This window comes from Gossypium arboreum, chromosome 6 (assembly GCF_025698485.1).
Source record: "Gossypium arboreum isolate Shixiya-1 chromosome 6, ASM2569848v2, whole genome shotgun sequence".
Lineage (NCBI taxonomy): Eukaryota > Viridiplantae > Streptophyta > Magnoliopsida > Malvales > Malvaceae > Gossypium > Gossypium arboreum.
In genome coordinates, this window is record NC_069075.1 from 125,780,532 (window position 1) to 125,793,769 (window position 13,238).

Here is a 13,238-nt window from a genome sequence, read left to right on the forward strand (position 1 = left end):
TATATACGAAGAAAAATGAATTTGGCGACATCATGATCGCGTGCTTATACATGGATGATATGATTTTCATAGGAAACAATCCAAGTATGTTCAATTACTTTAAGAAAGCTATGACTAAAGAATTTGAAATGATAAATATTGGTGAAATGTCATACTTCCTTAAAGTCAAAGTGAAACAAATGAAAGATGAAATATTTATGTCTTAAAAGAAGTACGCAAAATAGATTTTTAAAAAATTCAGAATGAAAAATTGTAATTGGTAGCCACACGAGCAGAACCAGGCATGAAATTAAGTGTTGATTCATTTAGAGAGCCGATAAATCCAATGTTGTTTAAAAATATCATTAGAAGTTTAAGGTACTTGACTATCACTAGGCCAAACATCATGTACGCAGTGGGAATAGTTAGCAGATACATAGAGAAGCCAAAACAAGATCACTTGATTGCAGCAAAGAGAATTTTGAGATACATCAAAGGTACGATTGATCATGGTTTATTTTATACACACTCACAAAGTTCAAAATTGGTTGGTTATTTAGATAGTGATTATGGTGGTGGTTTGGATGATTGTAAAAGCACATTCGGATATTTATTCCATATTGGCTTCGCGACATTTTCATGGTCATCGAAAAAGTAACAAACAATAGCCATCTCAATGTGTGAAGCAGAATACATGGTTGTTACTGTTGGAAAATACAAGTTTGAAAAACGCAGCGAAAAATAAATTTAGGGAAAACAGAGTTTTAAATTTTTTTTCCAAAATAATATCTTGGTTGTGATATCTAAAGTAATAAACACTTAATCAAAATTGTACCTTTTCGATTCATCTAAGATAAGCACTTCGATCGAGTAATTTTCTCTGCTATTCTTAAGCTCAGATATGCCAAATGTGGATTCGCTTTAAATCAGAAAAAAAATTTCACAAAAATTACCAATGAGGTAATTTCGTAATTTCTTTAAATTTTTGGGTTAAGTTGCAAATCAGAAAAATAGTTCTAAAAATTTTCTGAAATAATCTCTTTAGAGAATTTTCTCTTTACAACTTTATCTTGAATTCAAGTGTGTGAAAAATAATGACCCAAGGCTCTCTTTATATAGGGAGAGTTTAGAGAGTTCAACAATGATAAATATTATATTAATTCAATATTAAATCTTATTAAAATAATAGAATACTACTAAGATAAGTATGAAATTAAATTTAATATTAAACTATTAAAATAATATTATTTTTGAAACAGTTAATCTGAAATCAAATTCTTTGGTAGAGTCCCAGTAGGAGTGTAACTCTTCCACTGTTCAACCACCGAAGACCAACCGCCGTCAGCCATTGGAATGCGGCAATCGCAACCGCCGGTACCTCCGTGTCTGGTGATGTAGGTGCAACATCTTTACGGCACCTCGAGCCGGTTTGGTCTGGGTTAATGACAATTCGACTGGTCTAGTCTAGCCACTAGTTGAACCGTCGGCTCGATTTCACATATCGGGCTTGGTTCAACCAATTTTTAGGTCTTAGTCTTGGTTTTGGGCTCCCAAGCCCAATTTATGATCTCATGTTTAATTTTCAAGTTTAATTACTCATTGGGTCAATTGTTTGACTTGAAAGTTAATTTCCAAAAATATCATATTAATTTTAATTAATTTGGTTAATTCAATTTTACTTGATCAAAATTAACTTTCTCAAAAATCACTTAGATTTTCTAAATTAATTTTTCAAGAAAATTCTTTAATCAATTATCTAGTTAAACAATTTTCATGACCACCTAATTTAATTTCACATAAAATAAATCAACTTAATTAAATTATTTTCAAAGTCGTAGAATTTTCTTCTGATTCAAATACAGTCCAATCGAGCTTTTGTTGAGCTAACAGATGGACCAATCAGACATACAATTAGACTTAGTAATTGCAATTATGTCCAGTATCGTTTCGATAATTCACAATTACTTTATTCATGGAGTCAATCTACAAGAAGTACCATGATTGAAAACTCCTTATTGTATAATCTTTACGAAAGCAATTCATCCAACTGCTTTGTCCAATGACCTCGTCATGTGTGTGTTACCCTCATATGATATTTTTAATTTCTTTAAGTTAAATCCGTTCACTCAATGCAATCCTATTTGATCTCATTGTCACCATTGTATCTTCTTAATGATTAATATTATCACTGTTAACAAATGACTGTGATAAATTGTCCGTTCGAGAACAAGTAACCCGTGGCCACGTTCCATATTTATCAATCCACACAATACCAATGAGAGGATATCATTAACTCTTTAATTGAGTTATGAATTCCATTGTTGCTAGTAATGCCATGCCATATACAAGTTATGTACCCAACACACCGGCTATAGGCTCAATCATCTTTAGAGCATAAGCCTTCATTTATATCAAAGCACATGAGTTGCATATGCATGGTCAATGACTATCTTAGGATTTAGATAAATCACACCATGAATGTCATAAGTGAATTAATTCACAAACAGATTCAGAATTAATTCATCTTGGGTTTAGTCCAATATATCATTCTACTAATGAATACATTTACGTCTCTACCCGTGGAGTCAACTGCTCCGATAGCCAAGACTAGCCATCTCCTCAATTGGAAATGTAGATGACATAATAATCATTCTCATTATTTGAATCAAATACCCACTTTGATTCTTTTACGGGATTACGACTTGTTTAGATTATCTACTGAAGTAAGTTGTCTTTCTCGCAATATAAACGTTCTTACAATGCCATTTATCTTCAATTTGAACTTAGACAATCAATGAGCTAATTTTTGCTTGTCACAATTTCACTATATATGCAAAATATAAAAGACAGAAATACAAAAGACATAATAGTGAAATGTGAAATTAACTTTATTTATTTATTCATCGTTCAAATAAATAGAAAATAATTACATGTTTACTACAATATGGACACATTTCTCAACAGTTACAACATGCACGTGTCAAGCAACTTGGTTGAAGAATATTTTGGGTGAATTATTTATTATACATGAAAATCCAATTACAATTTATGTTGTCAACAAGTCCACAATATCTCTTGCAAAGAATCCAATATCTCATAGTTGAAGCAAGCATATCGATACAAAGTATCATTTTATTCAAGAGTAAGTGAAGAATAAAAATGTGGAGTTAGTCTACTACAGAATAGAAGATCAATTGATAGTCATTTTTACGAAGTCATTGAAAGCGGACATATTCCACAAACTCAAAGAAAAGCTTGGAATGTAAGATCGGTTTGAGGGGGAATGTTAAAGTCAGAAAAAACATAAAAACAAGAGTAAGCTTTTATACGTTTCTGCAAAACGTGGCTTCAAAATAATTGCAAAGTGGCAACCTTGAGCAAATGCATAAGCATCATCAATAAGCAACTGGATTTCATGAAGCTTAAATGATAAGAATGGATTGTGGCGGCAACACTTTAAATCGATTTAATAAGTCTATAAATATGGTTTATGAGTTAGTATAATCGCAGCTAAAAAAAAAAAGTGAGTGGATGTTGAGATAAAAAAGAAAAGAAAAGTGAGTGAGTGTTAAGAAGAAAAAGAAAGAAAAAAAAAATGAGAGTTTTAAACTAGCAGCAACTTGTATAGAATCAAAATATAGTTGTATTGTAAGTTATTTGTGTGAAATAAAATTAGTATCTCAGCTAGTAATTTTTTTTTCATTACGCTTCCAACATTGTTTGTAAATGATTGTGCTTGCTCCACACTTTCTTTCCTCATTAAAAGTCGTTTTGCATCCACCCAACAACACCAAGTTTCACTCCGAGAGAAGATCGTTTATTTTTTTACACAATGTTTAAAATTATTCATAATTATTTTCAACTCTTAAATAGAAATATAAACTCACCTTAGTACACCTGAACTCAGGGGCGAATCTGAATTTCTTTTAGTAGGGGTCGGAGTTTAATTATAATTTTTCATAGATCAAAATATAAGTTTATTATGTATTAATTCATAATTTCATCATTTTTAAGGGACTAAATAGAAAATTTTTATTTTATTTTTATGAGGCTAAAGTGAAATTTTACTATATATTAATTTATAATTTCTTTATTTATAATAGAACTGAATTGAAAAATTTTTTATTTGGGGAGGCAAAGTACGATTTCGCTATATTAATTTATAATTTAACAATTTATAGGATTAAATTAAAAAAAAATCACTTTTTGGGGAGGCCAAGCCCCCTGCTAACCCCTTTAGATTCACTTTTGATCAAACTTACATATTTTTATATTAACAATAATACTGTTGCCAACAAATCTAAAATTTAGCTGACAAAAAACTTAATGGGAGCCAAAAACACCTTAGCCACTGTGAAAATGTCATAAAAATTTCAATTTCCATTAAAAATTAACTAACAACATTCTAAACTTAAATTTTTACACTAATAACAATATATAAAATAATTACCCAAAATATGTATTCTTTTAAAAAAATAGTAAAAAATAAAAATAAAAATGAGAGAAAGAAGCAATGAATGAATTGCAAACATAAAATTGGGTCCATCATCATTCACTGTTTAGGGGAAGGAATGATTTCGTCCTTGACTAAACCCAAAAAACATGAATGTTATAAACGTGAAGCCTAACCATCATCTCTCTTACATTGGCCCCACTCTTTTCTACTTTACAACCTTAATTACCACTCTAAACTCTCACTTATAGCCATCTCTTTTATAACTTCTATTTAATTAAACAAACAAATAAATAAGAGACTCGTATTTTTCATACCAAAATAAACAAAAATTTCAAATGAAGAATAATTATTACATATATGGCTAAATATGTCTCATTTTAATTATTTAAATAAATCATTTTTAAAATAAAATTTAGAAACAAGTACTAGAAAAGTTCGTTCAGCTGGACATGCTTACTCTTTAAGTCGCATTTTTCCTTTTACATTTTTAATATAATCAGTTTCTTTAATTTTAGATGGTTAAATATTAATGGTCTTATCCTTGAGTCCTAGGTTCAATTTCTCTACCACTCACATTTGTATTTTTATTTCATTTTTTAAGCTTTTTATTTTTAACATATTAGCTCCCTTGATTAAATGATTAAATGATATTGATTTTATCTTTAAGTCTCAAGTTCAATTCCTCCTCTTTTAAACACATTTTAATTTTTATTTCATGTTGTTTCAAGCTTCTTCTTTTTTATTAATAAATATATTGTTTTCAATTTTTTTATTTTTAATTCATCTTTTAATTAATATCTCTTTTATTCATAAAATTAAATAATAAATATGTATTATATAATAAAATATATACTTTACATATATCATTATGTCAAAATATTTGAAATTAATATAACTCCTTTATATATAATATAAACATCAACTAATTTTTGATATATTTTTCTTCATATGTAATATTTATATGTCAAATATTTATTTTTCCACGTATTTTGTGGGTATCGTAATTTCTAATAGTATTAAAATGAAATAGTTATTTCAAATATAATTATTATTTTATATGTAAAATATTTCAAATCTAATTTTTTCATCTACATTGTGGGTATGATATTTCAAATATTTTTATATTTAAAATATTTTAATTATTTATTTCAAATATCATTATGTTTATATGTGAAATATTTTAAATACACATACAAAAATATATAATACTAAAATTTTACTCATTATATGAATTGAAAATAAATATTACATATATAAAAATTATATTTACTAAAATAATTATAATTTTAATAATTATTTGATTTTATAAATAAAAGAGTTATTAATTAAAAGATGAATTAAAAATAAAACTTTTGAAAATAATACATTTATTAATTAAAAATTAAAAAAACTTGAAATAAAAATTACAAATGTGTTTAGAAGAGGAGAAATTGAACATAGGACTCAAAGATAAAATTATTATTATCGACCATTTGATCAAGAGAGTTAAAATATTAATTAAGAATAATAAAAACTTAAACAATATGAAATAAAAAATACAAATGTGAGTGGTAAAAGAATTGAACATAGGACTTAAAGACAAAACCACTTTTATTTAACTATCTAACTGAAGAAATTAATTATATTAAATAAAGTAAAAAAATGTGCTTAAAGGGAAAACGCATCCAACTGGACGCGCTTTCTTGCCATCTATACAGAAAGCACGCCCAGCTAGACGCTCTTTCATACAATCTCTCTCCAAAACTGACCTATTTCCTTAAATTTTTTTTTTAAAAAAAGGTCTATTTTGCCAATTAACAAAAAAAAGGTATATTTAGACAATTTAGCTTACTTATTTAGTCCTTCAACTTTATGAAAAAATTCATTTTAATTTTCAATTTTTTATCTCTTTTACCCCTTGAACTTGCATTGTTTGTCAAATTACCTCAAAATGGATGGAGAAATTAACATCTATTATCTTAATTTACTGACTTAGTATACATTAAATTGCCACGATGATGTCACATAGCAATTAATTAATTTTAAAATTAAAAATATTTTAAAATATTAAAATTATAAAAATATTTTTAATTTTAAAAACTTAATTAAATTGTTTACGTGGCATACACGTGATCTGCTATATCGACAAAGTTAATAGATATTAACTTTTCATCTCTTTTGAGATGATTTGACGAGCAACAAAAATTCAAAAGATAAAAAGAATAAATAGACGTTAAAATGACTTTTTTTATAATATTGAAAGATTAAATAAATTACTATGCTTTTAATAATAACAAAAAAAATTTCGTTAATAAAAAATAATTAATTTCCTTTTTTCCATAAAATTAGTTTCCTATTTATTTCCACAAAACTTTATTTTTTATTTGAAATTCCCATTAAATATAGATTAAATTCAGAGTTGAATTAAGTCAAACTTATAAATTAAGAACAGTTTTTTTCTAATTATATTCTCTCCTACGAAATTTAAACTAAAAAAAATCCATTACCTTTAAAACTTGAATCTTTTACTTCCTACACGTTTTTTTCTTTTTCTTCTTTTATATAAATATATGTATGAATTGCAAGCAATATATATATTTAATATATATATATATATATATATCTGTATGTATATGAATAAGATTAAAGTATATGATTTAAATATAGTAATGAGGGGTGGTGGTGGTCCATCGAGTACACACTGCTCATTTGCCTTGTATATCAAGCAACTCCGTAATTCTCCTCTTTCTCTCTCCATCTCTTTCTTTCTTTCTTTCTCTCTCTGCAACACTAATGGCGAAAAGAATAATCATCACAACTCCATCTCTATACCCATGTGAGTTCGTTTTATCCCCCCCCCCCTTCTCTTCTAACGCTATATATCTTTCCACAATCTCGCCTTCTATAAACATAAAGATTTTTTGCCCCTTTTTTTCATGATATGGTCTCACTCTAATCTCTTAATTAAGTACTCACAAATATTATGAAAAACCAAAAAAAAAAAAAGAAAGAAAGAAAACACTGTAATTTTCCCGTATATCGTCTTCGTTACTCAAAGTTTTTTCAGTGCCACGTCTAACATCATGGCTTACTTTTATATATACCTATACATACATATATGAATAAAAATATTAATTTATTTAATTGTAGGAGGGGTTAAAAAGATGATGTATATTTTAAGTATAGAGATACAGATAGGGTTTGCCATGCTTTTGGATGTGTGCCTTAAGTAACAGCTGTGAAGACCGTTTCTTCCTTTATTTTGCTTTAGCAGTCAAGCAACACCTTCAAAATAAAAATAAAAAACAAAGGTGTGGGAGGCCTTAAGCTTTAGAGAAGAAAGAAAAGCACCCAAAAATATGCATTAAAACAGCCAACTGGGGGGTGGTGTTTTTATTTTATTCTTTTATTTTTTTTCTATATTTGTTTGGCTTGGTTTCTCTCTCTTAAACCGCCTAGCTACATGAGCTCACTTAAATTAGCAAAGGGTTAAAGGTGGAGTGTGTAGGTGTTATTAGGAAGGGGCAGGCTGCTTTTCCTTTTTGCTCACTTGGGGGATTCAGTTAAAGTAAAGGCTATGTGAGGGAATTCTGGTGTGTGTTTTTTTCCATTTGGTTAAAGCAGGTTTCTTTATAATCCTCTCTATCCCACTGTGTCACAGTTTTCTCTCTCTCTTTTCTTCCTCTATTCTTCCTTCACAGTACATGAAAAATATCTTCTTTTGAACCATTCTTCTCATCTGGGTTTTCCTCAAATTTCTTGTTTTTGGTTATATACCACCTTTGGTTGATGATAAAAATCCCACTGTCTTCTTCTTCTTCTTCTTCAATCATTTTGTTCACTAGGAAACCAAACTACTTTTTTATTCAGACCCATCACTGTTTAATTATTTGTCTTTTTCTGTGTTTTTTTCCCTCTAGTTTAAGGAATATCAGATCTCAAAACAGCTTTTATGGTTTCTGTTATATAGAGAAAGCTATAACTGGGATATGAGTAGTTGGCTGGTGTATGAAGTTGGTGATCTGATACAAGATTTTAAGTGCTTGAAGCATCTGCCACAACAAAACAAAGGAGAATTAAAGAAGCAATGAATAAGAGTAATTTGGGTTCTGTCAGCAGCTCTGATCTCATCGATGCAAAGCTTGAAGAGCATCAGCTGTGCGGATCCAAGCACTGCCCTGGCTGCGGTCACAAGCTTGAAGGAAAGCCGGTACCCAATCACTCTTTAACATATTCTTTGCTTCAACACCAGGATTTTTTTATTAAAGCCGCCTTCTTTTTCCCTTTTTAAAGAAAAAATAAGTTTAAACTTGTATGAAAAATTGCAGGACTGGTTAGGTTTGCCAGCTGGAGTGAAATTTGATCCCACAGATCAAGAACTGATAGAACACCTTGAAGCTAAAGTTGAAGCCAAAGACATGAAGTCTCACCCTTTGATTGATGAGTTTATCCCTACTATTGAAGGTGAAGATGGGATTTGTTATACCCATCCTGAGAAACTCCCAGGTAGCTCACTATACACACATACATACATATATATATATATATATTATATTATAACTATACATGCATAAATATATATACATTGTTTCATATTGTTTGTTGCACCTAAGTGAACCTAACTTTGATTTTTATTACATTACTTGCAGGAGTGACCACAGATGGGTTGAGCAGGCATTTCTTCCACAGACCATCAAAGGCCTACACTACCGGGACAAGAAAAAGAAGGAAAATACAAACCGAATGTGACTTACAAGGCGGAGAAACCAGGTGGCATAAAACCGGCAAGACAAGGCCGGTGATGGTGAATGGTAAACAAAAAGGGTGCAAGAAAATCCTTGTTCTTTACACCAATTTCGGCAAGAACCGAAAACCCGAAAAGACCAATTGGGTGATGCACCAATACCATCTGGGTCAACACGAGGAAGAGAAAGAAGGGGAGCTTGTGGTGTCGAAGATATTTTATCAGACTCAACCGAGGCAGTGCAACTGGTCGGATCGAACTGCAACGGCGGTTGAAGTAAGCAATGCCAATGATCCTAATAGCCGAAGAGACAGTGGCAGTGGGAGTTGTTCTTCAAAGGAAGTAATCCCTCTCAGAGATGAAGTTACCGGAGCTGGGGTTGCCGCTGCTTTATCGAGTTATGCCGCCGGTGCCATGGATATCCAACAGTTAAAATCTGATCATTTCAGTTTCACCCCATTCAGGAAAAACTTCGATGAGGTACAATTTTGTTCATATTATTATAATGTCAATTTATGCATTGTGTTTTCTTCCCACTACAGCTTCCAAAAACTTTTCATATGACCACTACTTTTAACATTCATCATCGACCATGAAATAAAAGCATAAACTGACATCGACCTTTATTCCTTGTAATTTTATGCAAAAATGTTGTATAATATCTATCAACTTACAAGTTCTAAGTCAAAAACAAACAATGGAAATTAATTTGATATACGACATGAAATATCTATATGGACCTCACTTCTTTATCTAAACAAAACTTTGTTAATCCACCAATAGGACCAATATTTAAACCGAGAGTAAAACTATAGAAAAACTTGAATAAAGCAATGGAAAATGGTTGTGTTTGAAAATGGTTCCGGGGGATGTATTTTGCAGGTGGGGGTCGGAGAAGCTTCGGCAGCGAGGGAAGCTCCAGTTCAAGGTACTTGCGAAGAGATACCCGAGCATCCACGGCCACATCATATGGCACATGATCATCATCAGCAACAGCAGCAGCACCAGCAGCAGCAACAACAGCAACAGCAACATCATCAGCATCACGCACATCATCAGATAGCTACGACGGCCTTCCACATAAGCAGGCCTTCACATCCCATCTCCACCATTATAACCCCACCTCCCCTCCATCACACTTCTATCATTCTCGACGAGGACTCCTTTCATGTCTCCAGAATAATGCTTCAAAATGAAAGTTTCCAGGTAATGTATATAACTGTGTATATCTTTGTCACTCAAATTAGACTCCATAAATTCTCCCTCGATATAATAATCCATCAATATTTTAAACAAGCTCACTTTGTGTGTGAACAATAAATTTTATGCATAATTCATTGTAATCAATAACTTTCTCTAGAAACCACAATTTTAAGTGGTATTTTATTTTATTTTAAAAAAAATTCCAGTTTCTGATATAATGTCTATGTACTCAGCAGGAACAAAATGACACAGTGTTTTACACATGCATGCCACATTTACATATTAAGTACGGTACTTATTAAGCTGAAGGTTTTTTCCCCCAACTTTCGTTTATTGTTTTTTTAATTAAATGAGACCTTAAATATAAATGAATATATGGAAGCAACTCGACCATGAAACTGACTCACTGGTTTCTTGAGGGGTGTAGGTAGTGGCAGACTCAATGTAGTCATGCTACTTTTTTAGCCATGTGTCAGCTAAGTTGGGAACAATGGACAGCCTTTTTTCACTTTTAAATCCTTTTTTGTTCATAATATATAGTTGAATTGTATAAAATGCAGCAGCAGCAGCAGCAGCTGCATCAACAACAGCAGCAACAACAACAGCAGCAGCAACATTATAAACTGGGAGGAAGGTCTGCATCAGGTTTGGAGGAACTAATAATGGGTTGCACTTCATCTGATATCAAAGAAGTGAGTATGAACTTTTTGACCCTGAAATCCATGAACATTGTTTTTCATAATACCAACTAAGCAAATGGTAGAAAGGAAGAAAGAAAGAAAAAGTGTGGGAAGGATAGTTTTTATTAAAAAAAAAAAGGATAAAAAGAAGAGAATATATATACCAAATCCTTTAGTAATATATATATATATATATATGAATAAAGAGAGAAACGACCATAGTTTCTTTTCTTTTTCTCTTTATCTCTTTTTCCTTTTTTGTTTTTCATGTTTTGATCAGAGAGTTTAGCATGGCATTCAGCATCCTCTAAAGAAATGCACGTAGCTATCACACTACAATAAAGTGTTGTTGAATAGAGTGCACAGCTTTTTCTTCATGGGAAAATTAATTAAAACAAAAACTGCCTCTTGAAATGAACAATAATTCCTTAATTCTCCTTTATCATTGTCATAAGATTCAATTAGAAAGATTAAATCAAATATATTAGAATGTGAAACCATGAAGCCTTCAAATTAAATTAAATCCTGAAAACAAAATAGAATCTTCTTTTATATTTCTCTTTAGGACAAACAAAAGAAAAAGTAGTTGGAAAACTAAAGCCTACGCCACTTTCCCTACACCTCCTTTGTTATGTCTAATTTGAATATATGTTTTTGAGAAGAGCTGTAAATCCTGGAAATCATCTCAGCATGGAAAAAAAGTGTAAAAAGCAAAGAAAAGAGGTAGTCAGTGATAACATTCTTTTGGTTGGGTTCATGGGAAAGGAAAGGAGACTTGTAAGAGTGAATGATAGCAACATATGCATGAAAATCCTTATTATCATATGTGTAGCCTATGATAGATACAGCAAACAAACAATTTGATTGTGGAGTGGGAGAGAGAGGACAAAGAAAAGGCAGCTTCTTCATTTGTTGTGTTTATATAATAGGTGAAATTTTTGTGGTTAAAAAAAAAAAAACCCTAAGTCTAGGCGGTGGTTGTTTTTAATTTTTTTTTAAAACATGGGTGTTTTTTTTTTTTTTTGGGGCAGGAATCATCCATTACAAACCCACAAGAAGCTGAATGGTTGAAGTACTCCTCATTCTGGCCTGACCCTGACAACCAGGATCATCATGGGTAGAAGCAAAATTTTAAGACAAACAAAGGAAATTCCTTACGGACATCATTATTAGTACTTGAAGCCTAGCTCTGGTCAAGTTCTTTTCAAGGAGAGAGGCCAACAAAACCATCTATTACTATAGTTTACTCCTTTTTTTTTTATTCTTTCTCTTTTTTCTTCTTCTAATGGGGGAGGACCAGAGGGACCTGGTTTATGACTTTCAAAGGCTCTCAAGTCTCAAATGAACTAACTGTAAAACAGTCCATGTTGGAAAGAGAGAAAGAACAAAAGGGAAAAAAAAAAAAAAAGAAGAAGAAGAAAGTAAAGTAAAGAAAAGAAAAGAAGAAAAAAAAGCAAGAAAAAAGGCTGGTCTCTATACTGACAAATAGAAGGATATAAGCAAAGACCCAAAGCAAATATCCTTCCTGCATGAAAATCACCACCATTATGATGACAATATCATCTTTATCTGGCTCTATTCTTATTATTTTATTATTTCAAGACTCTTGTATTATTTCTTTTCTATCTTTTTTTTTTTGTCAAACAAAAATACCAAAGAGTTTGTGCAAATTGCAACAATTACTTGTTGATTATGTTGTGTTGTTAGTCGCTTTTCTAGTAAATATATGTATGGATTCCCTTACATATATAGAGAAATGAAAAATATCGATTTCAGAATTGTTTATTTCATTGCTGTGCCACTTTTTCTTTTTTTGTTCTCCAGTTGTTATATTATGAAATGAATAAGAATTGTAAAGATGGTTCTAACTTCTAAAGAGAGATTTAGATAATTAGATCAAGTAGGTAGGGATTATGAATTGTCTCTGCAGGCCATATGTATGCAAATAGCCTATAGAAGAAGAGAATTAGCCCTTCAATAATTAGAAATTGTAGACCATGATCATTACAACTTTTCATTATCTGAATATTTTTTCCATAGTCAAATCCCTTATTTGAAGTAAAATTAGCTCCTTCCATTGCTTTTTCCCTACAATATAAGCACCTATGGGGACAGCAGTGCTACTGCTACCATTATATATGCTAACCAAATCAATGTCAAAAGAAAAAAAAAAGAAACTACTATTGCTAATGATGCA

General features: G+C 30.8%; 1 protein-coding gene across 5 annotated transcripts; it reads left to right on the forward strand.

The window, feature by feature from the left end:
• The first annotated feature begins 7,089 nt into the window (after positions 1-7,089).
• LOC108484497 (NAC domain-containing protein 75) lies at positions 7,090-12,831 on the forward strand. 5 transcript variants are annotated; one of them, XM_053030182.1, is made up of 7 exons: positions 7,090-7,250; positions 8,385-8,624; positions 8,743-8,920; positions 9,064-9,638; positions 10,041-10,364; positions 10,922-11,053; positions 12,073-12,831. In XM_053030182.1, exons 2-7 carry the CDS (start codon positions 8,502-8,504, stop codon positions 12,160-12,162), a joined length of 1,422 nt encoding a protein of 473 aa, XP_052886142.1. In that variant the 5' UTR covers positions 7,090-7,250; positions 8,385-8,501; the 3' UTR covers positions 12,163-12,831. The 5 variants fall into 5 exon arrangements, with proteins under 5 accessions (XP_052886142.1, XP_052886144.1, XP_052886143.1 ...); XM_053030183.1 differs by lacking the exon at positions 7,090-7,250 and adding an exon at positions 7,303-8,038; XM_053030181.1 differs by lacking the exon at positions 7,090-7,250 and adding an exon at positions 7,303-8,007 and having other exon boundaries at positions 8,335-8,624.
• Positions 12,832-13,238: the final 407 nt, after the last annotated feature.